The sequence below is a fragment of the Amblyraja radiata genome, chromosome 26 (assembly GCF_010909765.2).
Source record: "Amblyraja radiata isolate CabotCenter1 chromosome 26, sAmbRad1.1.pri, whole genome shotgun sequence".
NCBI classification, from domain to species: domain Eukaryota; kingdom Metazoa; phylum Chordata; class Chondrichthyes; order Rajiformes; family Rajidae; genus Amblyraja; species Amblyraja radiata.
This window is the reverse complement of record NC_045981.1, coordinates 28,296,480-28,310,451: the sequence shown is the minus strand read 5'-3', so window position 1 is coordinate 28,310,451 and position 13,972 is coordinate 28,296,480. Positions and strand designations below refer to the sequence as shown.

Genomic DNA, 13,972 nt, shown 5'->3' with positions numbered 1-13,972 from the left:
ACCGCTCCTTGAATCTTTGTAATTTTGATTTTCAGTGATGCTGTGGGTCAGAAAGATATGTGCATATATTCAAAGATGAAAAGCTATTGAGATGTCTGCTAGTTAGAATTCTACAGATCAATTTGCATTCAACCCATTTGATTCACAATGGCAAGCAGCTGATTCAAATCTTGATGCCAAACAGGTGAAGTCAGGCGGATTTTAAAATGGATGTAGAGTTAGAGTTGTACAGAAGGCCCAATGCCTTCATGACGACCAAGGTACCCCATCTGAGCTAGACCATGTCCCTCTAAATCTTTCCTACCCATTATCCTGTCCAAATGTCTTTTAAATGCTGTTATTGTACCCGCATCTATCGGGAGAGAAATATGGGAGCGTGGAAGGCTGAGAGGTGAACTTATTGAGGTTTACAAGATCACGAGGGGCATGGATAAAGTGAATGCTCACAGTCATTTTCCTAGGGTGGAAGATTCTAAAACTAGAGGGCATAGGTTTAAGGTGATAGGGGGGAGATTTAAGATGGACCTCAGCGACATCATTTTCTGTATCTGAGATTCTGCCAGAAAAAGATATAGAAGTGGATACAATTACAAAGTTTAAAGATATTTGGGCAGATAGATGGATAGGAAGAGTTTAGAGGGCTTTGGGGCAATTGGTACTGGACAAGGTGGGTGAAGTGCCTGTTTCCATGATGTGTAAGCTATCGCTGTCTTGGGTGAGAGCTTAGGCACGAGACTTTACAGTTTTAGTCAAGAATATTAGGAAACTTGTTTGGCAACTGAATTGACATTGCTGCTTCACTACATTTTACAATGACAGAAAAATAGAGGCTGTAAAATACAGAGTGAATCCTTTATTTAAAAATAACTGCACAAACAATATTTTGAATACATTCTCGTAATATGAAAATAGGTACATATAATTTTTAGGGAGCAAAACTAATATCCAAGTTGTGAGATTGTGATCGCTGGTGTTCCAGTAACAAGGAAACACATCTACTGCAGACGACTGGTACTGTGAACCGCTTGCATTTTCAGATCAAAAGTCATCCATCTAAAAAAAGACAATGGCTTTTAGAAATTGTCAGAAATGTGCAGGTACCAGACAACAAACTCTAGTGGCATCTCTGAAATAAACCTTTGGAACACCATCTAAACAAGCAATTTACAACTTCACTTTGTTTTGAAAGCCACGTTTTAATACTAATGTTAATCACCAGTCCTTTTTGTTGACAATTGGAAGTGTGGCAAGAGGCACACAGGAGGATTTCACAATTCAGCTGTGCCTCAAAGTGATCTGTGAATAATTGAAACACTGTGCTTCATAATTAGATTTTAAACCCTGCCTAAAGAATTTAATTAACCCAAAAATCTGTGAAAATTTGTCATGATCTGATTAGTTTGGAATTTGAAGAGATCCGCAGGAGGCTATTCTCACCTCATCATCATCCTCATCGTCATCCTCATCTTCAGACCACGAATCCTGCAAGGATGAAACAACCTGGTTTCAAAACTCAGACACACGTTATGTAGTCCCAGCATCGACTCCCACATGTATATTCAAGGTCTTATGCCAATAAAGAAAGATACCTTGATAGACACTAAAAGCTGGAGTAATTCAGCAGGTCAGGCAGCATCTCTGGAGAAAAGGAATAGGTGATGTTTCGGGTCAAGACGCTTCTTCCGACCATCTCAACCCAAAACGTCACCTATTCCTTTTCTCCAGAGATGCCGCCTGACCTGCTGAGTTACTTCAGCATTCTGTGTCTAACTTCGGTGTAAACCAGCATCTGCAGTTCCTCCCTACTCATTCCCTCTATTCCTTCCATTTTATAGACACTCGTCTGTTTAAATATCTTTACATAGCTTGTTCTCGTATTTCATCTTTTGCCCTTTCTCAACTTTTGATCATCCTTTGCTGTTCCTGACTTTTTCTTAACACTCAGGATCATGACTCTCCCTGGCATTGTAACCTTCAATATTTTACACACCCCTTCCCCGCTACACAAGAAAGATACTTTGCTTGATTTCCTCCCCATTTTACCTCCCCGTCCTGTTCCCAGCAAGGGTGTGTGGTCAGGCACTCCAGGGTCCCTCTGCTCCTCTGCAGTTTTCAGTAGCATACCATTCTCAGTGAGTTATCTTACTCGCCTTGCTCCCAACAAATGACTGACCTCACACTTGTTGGAATTGAATTCTAGTTGCACAAAACATCTCTGCCTCTCGGCTCACCCACTATCGCATCATTCTCAACACTTATGTCAGTTCAGAGCAACTACCGGAAATGTTGATCTCTGACGTGCATCTCTAGGAGTTGTGCTTGGCCGTGATATATGTCAGAGCTTGGAAACAGTCCTCCTGGTCACTGTCCATGCTGACCATCACGCACCCGCATACATTAATCCCATTTTAATCTCCCCACATTCCCATCAACTCTACCAGATGCAAATGCTCACCTGCATACTTGAGATAATTTACAGTAGCCAATTCATTTAACATTCTGCACACCACTGGGAACGAAGCAAACTCCACGTAGACAGCACCAGAGGTCAGGAGTTAAGCCAAGCCACTGGAGCTTTGAGGCTGCTACTCTTCCAGTTGTGTCACATTGTCACACCGCCCTGGCCAATGTGCTGGTTGAGAGAGGTTTAAAATCGGCAGCATCTGTGGAAGGAGACTGGTCCTGACCCCAAAACGTCATCTGTTCATTCCTTCCACAGATGCTGCCTGTTCCGCTGAGTTCCTCCATCACTTTGCTTTTTGTTTCTAGAGGTGATCCCGATTAGTGAGCATTTGAATGTTTGGAATAACAAAATCAGTGGGAACATTCATCAAGCAGCAGCCTTCACAGCTTTTACAGGTAAATTTATAAAAGAATCAGTACTATAATTTCCAAATTTCCAAAAATATTTATGTATTTACGATGTATCGTAAAATGGAGGGGAGGTTAGTTTGCGTGATGGTCTGAGGCAACACAGCCCATTGCACAAACCAACCTCCCTTCCATTGACTCCTTTCATGCTGCCTCAGAAAGGCCACCAGCGTAATCACGGGCCAGTCTCACCTCAGTCACTCCATATTCTCCCCCCTCCCATCAGGCAAGAGGTACAGAACTGTGACACGCACACCTCCAGATTCAGGGATAGTTTCTTCCCAGCTGAACCATCCAAATCAGTCCTGACCTCCCATCTACCTTTTTGGACACCTTTGGACTATCTTTAATTGGACTTTGTTGGACTTTATCTTAATCTAAACGTTATTTCCTTTATTCTATATCTGTATACTGTGGATAGCTTTATTGTAATCATGTATAGTCTTTCCACTGATTGGATAGCATGTAATTAAAAAGCTTCCACTGTACTTCGGGTCACGTGATGATAAACTAAATTAAATTAAAAATGGAAACATCTTCTGTTCTTACCTTGCTTTCATCCATTTTTTCCAATTCAAACCTGTCTTTTTCTTGTTCAATAGTTTCGAAGAACATTTTCTCAGCGTTGGCGATTTTGTATTCGATGGTGTCCTCCTCATCCTCTGCTTGGTCCACCACCTTCTCCTGCTCAGACTTAGCCCGTTCCTTCGCCCGCATCTCACGCTGGCGCGATTCGAGAATCTTCTCCCGCTTTGTCTCCCGCTCAAACATCTAAAATGTCAACAAAATATTTTTAATGAAGAAATCCTTCACTTAATCAATTATTCTATTTTAATATTAAAATGTTACCGTTCCTCAGTATGTTACTCCTCAGTACTCAGTGAAAATGATTTGTCTATCTGTGAGCACAATGTGCACATAAAACTAGTCTTCTGAAACATAAATTTTAACACAGAATTGACAAGTCATTTTATACTATTTCAATTCCACATCACATCTCCAAACTCATGATTCATGACTCAACACTTCTGATCTGGGAATGCTTTACTAGAAACATAATATTTTTGAAAGTAAACCTCACATCAGACTGTTTTTCTATAAATTACCACCAGTTATTATTTTGTTTTACTATGGCCTGACAATCTGTGAAAAGGCCTCCGTGTAACCCCGACATCCTTGAATGAAGTGATCTTAAGTTGTCGATGTGCAGGGTTACATTATGCTGATAGTAATTGGGGATAATCTCTAGTTTGCACTCTCCTAATTCAGTAAGATGATACTACGAAGAGAATGACTTTGGGTCAACTTCTTATTTTATAGACATATCTATTCAAATAATTCATGTCTTCTGTAAAACTTCTTGGCTGGTACAGCCACAATATAAATCGGAGAACTGCCGAGTCTTGTAACATTTTGAAGATTCCATTGGAAATGTTTAAATGTATATATTAAACTGCAGCAGCACAGGGCCAAGATTAGATTAAATAAAACAACACATCAAGAGTTCATGCTTTTGACATTCTATAGAAAGCAAACTAACTAGTGTGAGAGTAATGCCCCTGTCCCACTTAGGAGACCTGAACGGAAACCTCTGGTGACTTTGCGCCCCACCCAAGGTTTCCGTGCGGTTCCTGGAGGTTGCAGGTAGTGGAAGCAGGTAGGGAGACTGACAAAAACCTCCGGGAACCACACGGAAACCTTGGGTGGGGCACAAAGTCTCCAGAGGTTTCCGTTCATGTTTCCTAAGTGGGACAGGGGCATAAGCTAACCTTGCAGACATAAACACTAGAGCCAGACCGGTGAAGAAATATTTGCAGTTTTACCCAGAAACAGAAGGAGAGATAGTACTTGCATTTTGAAAATTGCTGTGTTTTACACTTTAATGGCAGAGCTAATGACACTGATGACACCGTTTCTACAAAACCTACTCTAATGTAGAGTTCCATTAGCAGAACATAGTGCTGGGGGAACTAAGTGGGTCAGGCTTGCTGTGTTCCTGCAGCACTGTGTTTTGCTCGAGATTGCTGGTAGAGCTGTTTCCTCCCACATCCCAAAGACGTGTAGGTTAATTGGCATCTGTAAATTGCTCCTGCTGTGTACTGAGTAGATGACACAGTGGGATAACATAGAACTAGTTAGTATGATGGGGTGATCGATGATCAGCATCCACTCTGTGGACCAAAGGGCCTGTTTCCATGCTATATCTCTAAACTCATTAAGGAATAGTTTGCACATCTTTCCTCTGATGGAATATTTGTCAGATGTAAAAGCAAATGATTTGAAAACATTCTCCAGCTTTTTGTGTTCTGGGGTGGACTGAACTAAAATGATGCAGAACATTCTAACTATACTTGGCTCCATCATTTAATTAATGGAAAAGAATAGAATTTACTTGATTGTGAACTAGAGTCAGAGAACCACATAGCCCTACGGCTCAACATCCATGCTACACAATGGGCTGGTTGCATAGTCCTTCAACCCTTTCTACCTAATAGATTTAAATTTGGATAGATCGTTCAGACAAGTCAAAATAGGTTTTGAAAAACTCAGATAGAACTGGTAACCAAGATGCTCATGTGTGAGCCACTTTAGTGTTTTGGTTTGGTATTTCACACAACCACAACAAGCAAAACTTCAAGTAAACAGCAAATGTTGCTGCAATTATTTCATGCGACACTGTTACCCACAGTTTCTCCCATGGTTAGAATTTTGAAGAAAGCTCTTCTGTGTGGCAGACGCAAAAAGCTGGAGTAACTCAGCGGGACAGGCAGCATCTCTGGAGGGAAGGAATGGGTGACGTTTCAGGTCGAGACCCTTCTTTATCCTCCCTCTTCTGCATGGCAGCTTTATACTGAAATTATTCTTAATTGCAGGCAGACTAGAAATGGATATCATGCTGACGAGAACACTTACGGCATTTGCAACTGTTCTTTCTTGCTTCAGGTAAGCATAAAAGCTGGATGAAAACTCGAGCAAGGTTGTTGTACCCTCCTGAGAACCACAGGCAAGGAATTGTCCGTTGTCTTGGATACGCAAACTGTGCAGAGGGTCATCGCACACCTGATTGGATGGAGAGAGGTGGGGATTGGGGGGAAATAGAGGGGATTAATGAAATGTATATAGGGAAAATGTCAAGATTTGGCAATGTGAATACAAAATATTTGACAAAATGATTCGCAAAATAGATTGTCCCTTTAAACATGTTGAAAATTTTGTTGCAGTCGCCTGTAGTCTCTCAAAAAATCCCCTAAGTGGGACAGGCCCATAATGCTGAGGAATACGTGTACCTTAACGCTGAGTGTAGCCTCGCTGTGTTTAAATGATAAATCCCAGGCGTCAACAGTACCATCCATTTTGCTTGTGAAGAAGACAGTTGGCCTTATGGGGCTCCAACATCCGTCTGTCAGGTTACACATATGATATCTGAAACAAAAATCAGCAGATGGAATATGATCAGTTCTTGTTAAAGAAGCCTTTTCCATAACAACAAAAATCCGCAACCTTTCTCCTCAAATCCACTGAATTTCCTCTGGAATGATTGTAATTAGAACAGCACCTGACCTCTGCATCTTGGCCTTCGCTAGCAACCTCCGGGGGCTTTGTTTGTGTTGGACCGTCTTGCTACCCCACTCCATCTTCTCCCCTCTCCCATCAGGCAAGTGTGACAACATACAGCAGTGTGACAATATACTGAGATACACAGATTACTGTCAGATATAATGATAGTGCTGTGAAGAGGAAATGGAAGTGACCAGTACCAATGAATGGAAATGGAGACCAAAGACAGACTGGACGAATAGCATCTTGTGTTCCTCTTGAGAAGCCTACATCCCATCAGTGAAAATCTCATGGTGACACTGCCTGATTTTAATTTTCTAAATACCCTGTGACTTCCTGGTGGGTTCCAGCATTTTCCTAATGACAAACTGGTACATTGTCTCCTGGTTTTTGTCTCCCACTGTTTTGGAACAGGGGGGTTATATTTGTCAATCTCCACCAACTGGAACCTTTCCAAAATCTATAGCATCTTGAAAATAGCAAAATTAATGAATCTGCTTAAAGAACCTTGATGACAAAATATTATACCTGATGCGTAGTTTCATCAGATACTGCATTAGTATGATTCACCAAGTAGAAGTAAAATTTTATGTTTCTTAATACAGCAGTCAATGCCATTCAGCTTTTAACAATGAAAGCAATTGAGTGGCATTTTTTAAGGTGAGAGGGGAAAGATTTAACAGGAACCTGAGGAGCAACTTTTTCACACAGTGGGTATATGGACCGAGCTGCCAGAGGAGTTAGTTGAGGCAGGTACTATAACAACATTTAGGAGACACCTGGGCAGGTACATGGATAAGAAAAGTTCGGAGAGATATGGGGCAAACGTGGGCAAATGGAACTAATGTGGATGGGCATGTTAGTCAGCATGGGTGAGTTGGTCTGAAGAACCTGTCTCCATGCTGTGTGACTCTGACTCTGTGTACAAATTCCTGGTTAAGATTCAAGATAATTCTCCATTGGGGAATTGAGAGGAATAGCTCACGGCTATTATACCAGACACTCCGCATATAACCAGGAAACCCTGATAGGATAGAAACAAATATATTATGGATATAAAAAGTGCTGGAGGAACTCAAAGGGGTCAGACAGCATCTGTAGAGAGGATGGACAGACGATGTTTCAGGTCAAGTCCATTCTTCAGACTGGAGGAATGGATGGCTGAGTTACTTCAGCACTTTGTGTTTCGTTAAGGATTCCAGCATCTGCAGTTCTTTGTGCCCCCATATTATATATCTATATTCTGCAAAACAATATATATTCTTGCAGTGCTGAAATAAAGCATTTGAAATTAAGATGTGATAAAAAAAAAAACACATTTGGTCAGTGGACTAATAATATTACACCTCTACACTTTAGAGATACTGCGCGGAAATAGGCCCTTAGTAGGCGCTGTAAGGCAGCAACTCTGCGCCACTTTGCCAACCCCATAATCTAGTTAAAAATGCTGTCCAACAGATAGGGCATTTTATAGTCAACCATATTAACATTGGCTATTTCAACACATTTCTTAACTGCAGAACATGGGTAATGAACATATCAGGCCTGCTTATGTTCAATGTAAAATTGTCCAATTCCTCTGAGTTTAAGGACTTTTGTAAATCCTGTGAAAGATAAAGTCCCACTCCCTCAGTTTAGTCACACAGGCCTGAAATAGGTGGATTTTGTTCATTACCCGAGTCAAACAATAAATGCACTACAGTTGCAAATGTTGGTTATCGAGACGGTATCTAAATCCCACTCACTCCTGAAAACAACTTAGCAGAAGTCTCAAAGCTAGGCAATCTATTGTGTGAAAGCAACACAACGGTCTTTTCTGTTGCTGTAACAGAATATCAGTGGGATACAGGTCAAAATGACCAAGCATACACACAGAGTACATCCATATAGCATTACCGTGGCCTTGTCTTCTCAATGGTGCAGCACAAAATTCATACCAATTTATACTGAACTCAATGCCAGTTACATAGAACTGTAACGTAGACCTCACAAAAGCAGCCAATCTCCGGTTAATGGTCAAATACATACACTGTGCCACTAAACAGTTGTTAACATTTATTTTCAATATGAAGAAAGGTAAATGCAATAGAGCTGACAGGGAACTTGAATGTCAGTGTTCTCGCCTCTAATAAGCAAGTTCGGTATTCTGACTGCGCATGTCCAGGTCAAAGGTCACGATGCATAAACATTGCTCGAAAGCAGTGGAGCTGTACAAAGAGACCTTCCTTTCTTCTGTTTTTTCCAACTGATTCTTCTAGGCAAGAAAATACAGCTTTCAAACTATGAATTAATTGTATTTATTGTTCCTTTGTTAAAAGCTTAGATTATTTTGTCATATTTATTGCTTTATGCTTTGGTGAGTGAGCGAGATCGTGCTTGTCTGTGGTCGGGATCGGGCCTCCGGCGCGGTTGAGTTGCTGCTGGGCCGTCCCCGTCCCCGTCCCCTCCTGGGTGTCCCGTCCCTGCCGGGGGCGGCCGGAGGTGTCGGACCGGGCTTGCAGCCTGCGCGGGGAGGAGGTGCTGGCTCCGGCTCCAGGGAGGGGTGGGCCATTCCCCGGTGGGCCGGGGACTGTCGGCTGTGCCTCTCTCCTTGTCCAGTGGCTGTCGGTTGGCCCCCTCGGTGCTGGCGGGGGCCGAGCGCCGGTCATCGGCAGGGATGCACACGGGGTGCTGCGGTGGCTCGGCGGGTCAGGCGGAGTTGAGCTGGGGTTGGCGCTTCTTCCGCGCTGGCTGTGGGTCTGGGGCTGCTGGTGCTGTCAGTCCGGGGTCGTCCCGGACGTCTCCGGGTGGGGATGGCACACTCCGTTGGGGGGGGGGGGGGTCCAATTATGGTTCGGCAGCGCTTGTGGCGCTGGGGACCCAGGTTCGATCCTGGCTGTGAATGAGGCGCGGGTCTACGTGCGCGCTCTCCCCCGTCTCCCACTCCCATCTTCCCCTCTCTCTCGCTGTTACACCCCACTCTCCCGCTACCTGTTCCTTTGGGGTATGAAGAGTTGACCATTTATGGGAGTCTCTCTGGAATCGAGAATTTCATTGCTCATTCGTATTTATAGATGAGGCTGAAGAATTCCATTGCCTTGAAATTAGCAGAACAGTGAAATTTGACTCAGAAACTGTCATTGTTGTGTTCCAGTACATTAAAGGGCCTGTCACACTGACGCAACTTTACAGCGACTGTCATGGACCTTCAAGCTCGAGGGCTGTCGCCTAAAAAACCTCGAGCCGGATCCTACCGTCAGAACCGCGAGCCGGATCGACCGTCAGTGATGAAACTGCGAGCCGGATCGACCGTCTGCACACACACACACACACACATTGCAAAGGTGGGGGGCCAGGGAAAGCGGGGGAGCGCTGTCTGAAATTCACACGCGCGATGAACAGGAAGGTAAAATACGGCTGGCACAGTGACGGTAAGTCATTTTGAGAGCGCGGAGATGAGGGGAGGAGAAAGAATGGGAGAGAGGGGGAGAGAAGGGAAGAGAAGGGGGGAGAAGGGGACAGAAGGAGAGGAGACACTTTTAAGAAGCCAGACAACGTTTAATAAAGTTTAGCGGGCATTTAACATTACCAGTCGGTTTACTTACCTTTTTTTTCTCAATGACCTTTACGGTCGACTACCTTCGATTGCCGAGGATAGCATGCTGACCTACTATGACCTACCTCGACTAACCCTACGAGTAAAAAAATATTGATTTTTTTCCATGGCAACCTTTTTTTACTGTTTTGGGACAAATGACAAAACACTTGTGACTCTTGACTTACAGTATGTTACAGCAGCTAATCCCCTTGTTCATGATTCTCCCATGATTTACACCCCTTTGGGACCGTGTATATTTGAATAAGGTCACCTCCCATTGCTCTAAATTATCCCACTCGCCAAAACTTCAAATCAACCTTTGGTTTTGCTTTCAATAATAAGTATATCTTTATTTGTGGAATATCTTGAAGCCGTTACTGAGATCCACATTCTTTGCAAATTGAAATTTTACAGCACAGTGAACAATCTGAACATGCTGTTCAATACTATGGTAACTTTTATTTGGTGAGACATTGTTCCATAAAAGGCAGGGTTTGAAAGCTGTAAACGGACACCATGGGAATGGAAGCAAACAGCAGGGGCGTGGCAATTAATACGTTGGCGAGTGTATTCTGTGGCGTCTCAATATTCATCCCTGTTCTGAGCATGAAGGGGTGTTACTTTTGTATGATGACATAACTCATCAGATGCAACATAGTTGCTCTATTTTTGCACCCTTTGTAGGAAAATAACTTAAATGTCAATTCTGTTAAAATTTGAAATAACTTATAATTTACCTTGAACTGCTATGAACACAAAGGTTTCCATGACCACTATCATGCTTATACATTCAACGTCCAACTGAATACCACTGAGTTCCAACAACATTGAGGCTTAGGCAATTGAATTGTAAACAAAAGCAAATCTTTTGGATTTAACTTTCCAAACCCAGTAAATATACCAATTGACTAAAGTTGCACATACAAATCTGATATATTACACTATAAAAATGGTTAAGAAAACGATTTAATATACATTTGAATGTAATATGAAAATATCCATTAAGGGCCTGTCCCACTTAGGCGTTTTTTTAGGTGACTCCAGGCGACTAGGCTGTGCCCGATGGTCGTCGGGGGGTCGCCTGTATGGTCGTGAATAGCGTCCTCAGTCGCCCAAAGAATCGTAGCGTTTTTCTAGTCGCCGTTGGATTTTGAAATGTTCAAAACTTTTCGGCGACAGTCAGCGACAGTTGGCTTGAAGCCAACGAGCGTAGCTCGACTTCTCCTGACGTAGGTGCTGTCATAGGTTGTTGCCAGGATGACGTAGGTTGTCACCAGGTGACATAGGTTGTCGCCGGTGCAGACTTTGGTGAATTCCATTGGCTACTATGTACGCCAACCTACGTCAACCGGTGACAGGTACCGGCGACTGAATTGTCTTAAGTTGGCTTCAGTGTCGCCGACAGGGTCGTAGCTTGTCGTCGCTTGTCGTGGGTGGACGTAGGTTCTCGTAGGTGTGGTCGTACGTAGACGTCCTAATGGGTCGGTGGTTGTCGATAGCTTGCCGCAGCTTGACGTCAACTAGGTGGTAGGTTGTTGCAAACATAGTCGTAGGGGGGTCCAGTCGCCGTTTTATCGGCGACCTGCTACGACTATGACAGTCGCCAAAAAAATCACCAAAGTGGGACAGGCCCATTAGTAGACTGTTGTATTCTTGCTGCTTCACAATCTTTCCTTAAAACCGCCGTAGAACTAAACAGCACAGAAACAGGTAATTCAGCCCACCTTGTCCATGCCAACCAAGTTGGCATTCTGGGCTAGTCCCATTTGCCTGCATTCGGTACATATCCATCTAAACCCTTTTTATCCGTAGATCTGTCCAAATGTCTATTGAAATTCTCATATTTTTATATAAATCTATCATGCTCCCTCAGCCTCCTTTGCTCCAGGAAAAATAGACCCACCCTGTCCAACTCCACTAGTCATTTGCAAACTTACTAATCATGTCAGCTACAATCTCATCCAGATCATTCATATATATGACAAACAACTAAAGAGCCAGCACCAATCCCTGTGGCAAATCCCTCTTAAATAAACAACCTTCACTGCACACCCTGCCTCTTACTATCCAGGCAACTTTGTACTCAACTTGCTAGCTCACCTTGGATCCCATGCGCTCTAACCTTCCAGGCCAGCCCACCGTGTCCACACAGGCAACGTCTGCAGCCCAGCTCTCATCAATTCTCAATCACCTCTTCAAATAACTCAATCAAATTTGTTAGACATGATTTCTCATGCAAACCCATCCTAACTATATAACTGAAGAAGGGTTCCAACTTTTCTCAGGCTTATCCCCGCAGCATCTCTTAAATAAAAGCACATTTGCTGTCCTACAGTCCTGGTCCCTTGTGATGAAAGCTATTTCTGCTCCAAAGGGCGGTCCGAGCAGTTCACTAGCAACATCAAATAGTTAGGTTTTCCACAGCAACGGATTTGTAGGCTGAAATTAAAATAAAGAAAACTCCAAACTTTCCAGTCTGAAGAAGGGTCCCAACCCGAAACATCACCAATCCATGTTCTCCAGACATACTGCCTGACTCACTGAGTTACTGCAACATGTTGGGTCTTTTTTTGCATTTGCATTTGCATCAGCATTTGCAGCTCCTTGTTTCTACACACTTTTCTCACTCCATTATTTGTTTTCATCTCAGTCAGTGAGACACTTGGCATATCCACCCACAACACAACAGACTGGAAGATCGAAATACCAGCAAATTAATAACAAAACATATATTCTTAGTAAATTAGAAAATCTTCAATTGAAACTCCACAATCAAAAATCATTACCAAATATTTAAAATTCCAAAAGTAATATCATCATTTTATGTCAAGTGGGTTATTTGCTCAACTGAAAAATATCCTAGAATATTATATTAAGTGCCACAATTAAACATCATAGATCAACACTGATTATGTGGAATGTTATAAGTGGAAGACTAGACTCTAGCATGGAGTGGTGCGGCTTTAATAAACTATTAATTTCTAAATAAAAATTCAATTATACCTCAAAGATCTCCCGTGTGAATCTCCCCTCCCTGCATCATTATAGAGGAAGGTGAAAGCTAAGTATTTGTTGCTGAGGAGGATCTTTTATTGCTGTACTTGCATAGATAATAAAATGATGTAAAATATCCCAAACACTGTATCACAAGCAAGGTGTAACTTTGCTGAATGATCAGCAGAAAACGCAACAAAATAATGTAAACACAGCCTATACTGTTAACCAAGGACTCACTCAGTTTTCTACTATGGTTACATAGGAAATCGCACATCTCCTTTATCCAAGATCGGAGTTTTCAGAGACTTGCAAGATGTAAGATGGCAGCAGAATATTGGCGGCACCTCTCTGCATGCAGTTCCAGAAGAGGATACACTGTATTGTACTCATGCATGGTATGATTTGACTGTATAGCATGCAGAACAAGCTTTTCACTGCATATCTGTAATTGTGCCAATAAATAAACTAAACTATGACAATGATTAAATAAGAGAATAAACCTTGAAACCCTGAGAGGTTAAATAACGCACAACAAAAGGCACTAAAGTTTTAAACATTTCCAATATCAGTAGATCCTTTTGTACAGATGAGGGATTCATGGCTCAGTGCGAAATTCCCATGAGCCACAGCTCGACAGATTCATTCAGATTTCACATTTACTATTACAGCAAGTACATCACTATTATTATTTTAAAATTCATATTATACATTATGAAAATAACAATGTATTTGTGACACAGTCATGGCGTCATTCAGCACAGAAATAGGTTGTGCAGTCCAACTTGTCCTTGATAACCAAGGTGCCCCATTTACACCAGTCCCCACCTGCCTGTGTTTGGCCTATATCCCTCGACACCTTTCCTATCCATGTACTTGTCCAAATTGTATTTTAAATGTTGTTACAGTTCCTGCCTCAACTACCTCATCTGACAGCTCGTTCCATTTACCCACTGTGAAAGAGTTGCCCCT

At 42.5% G+C, this 13,972-nt stretch overlaps 1 protein-coding gene across 1 annotated transcript in view; it reads right to left on the bottom strand.

Moving 5' to 3' along the window:
- Positions 1-833: 833 nt before the first annotated feature.
- Positions 834-13,972, bottom strand: part of dnai2 (dynein axonemal intermediate chain 2) — a 40,456-nt gene continuing 27,317 nt past the window's right edge. Inside the window, exons 10-14 of the mRNA XM_033044552.1 lie at positions 6,159-6,294; positions 5,785-5,931; positions 3,421-3,642; positions 1,438-1,482; positions 834-1,053 (exon numbers count right to left, since the gene is read on the bottom strand). Coding sequence (XP_032900443.1) covers positions 1,039-1,053; positions 1,438-1,482; positions 3,421-3,642; positions 5,785-5,931; positions 6,159-6,294 — 565 coding nt within the window. The 3' untranslated portion in view covers positions 834-1,038. The remainder of the gene's footprint in view (positions 1,054-1,437; positions 1,483-3,420; positions 3,643-5,784; positions 5,932-6,158; positions 6,295-13,972) is intronic.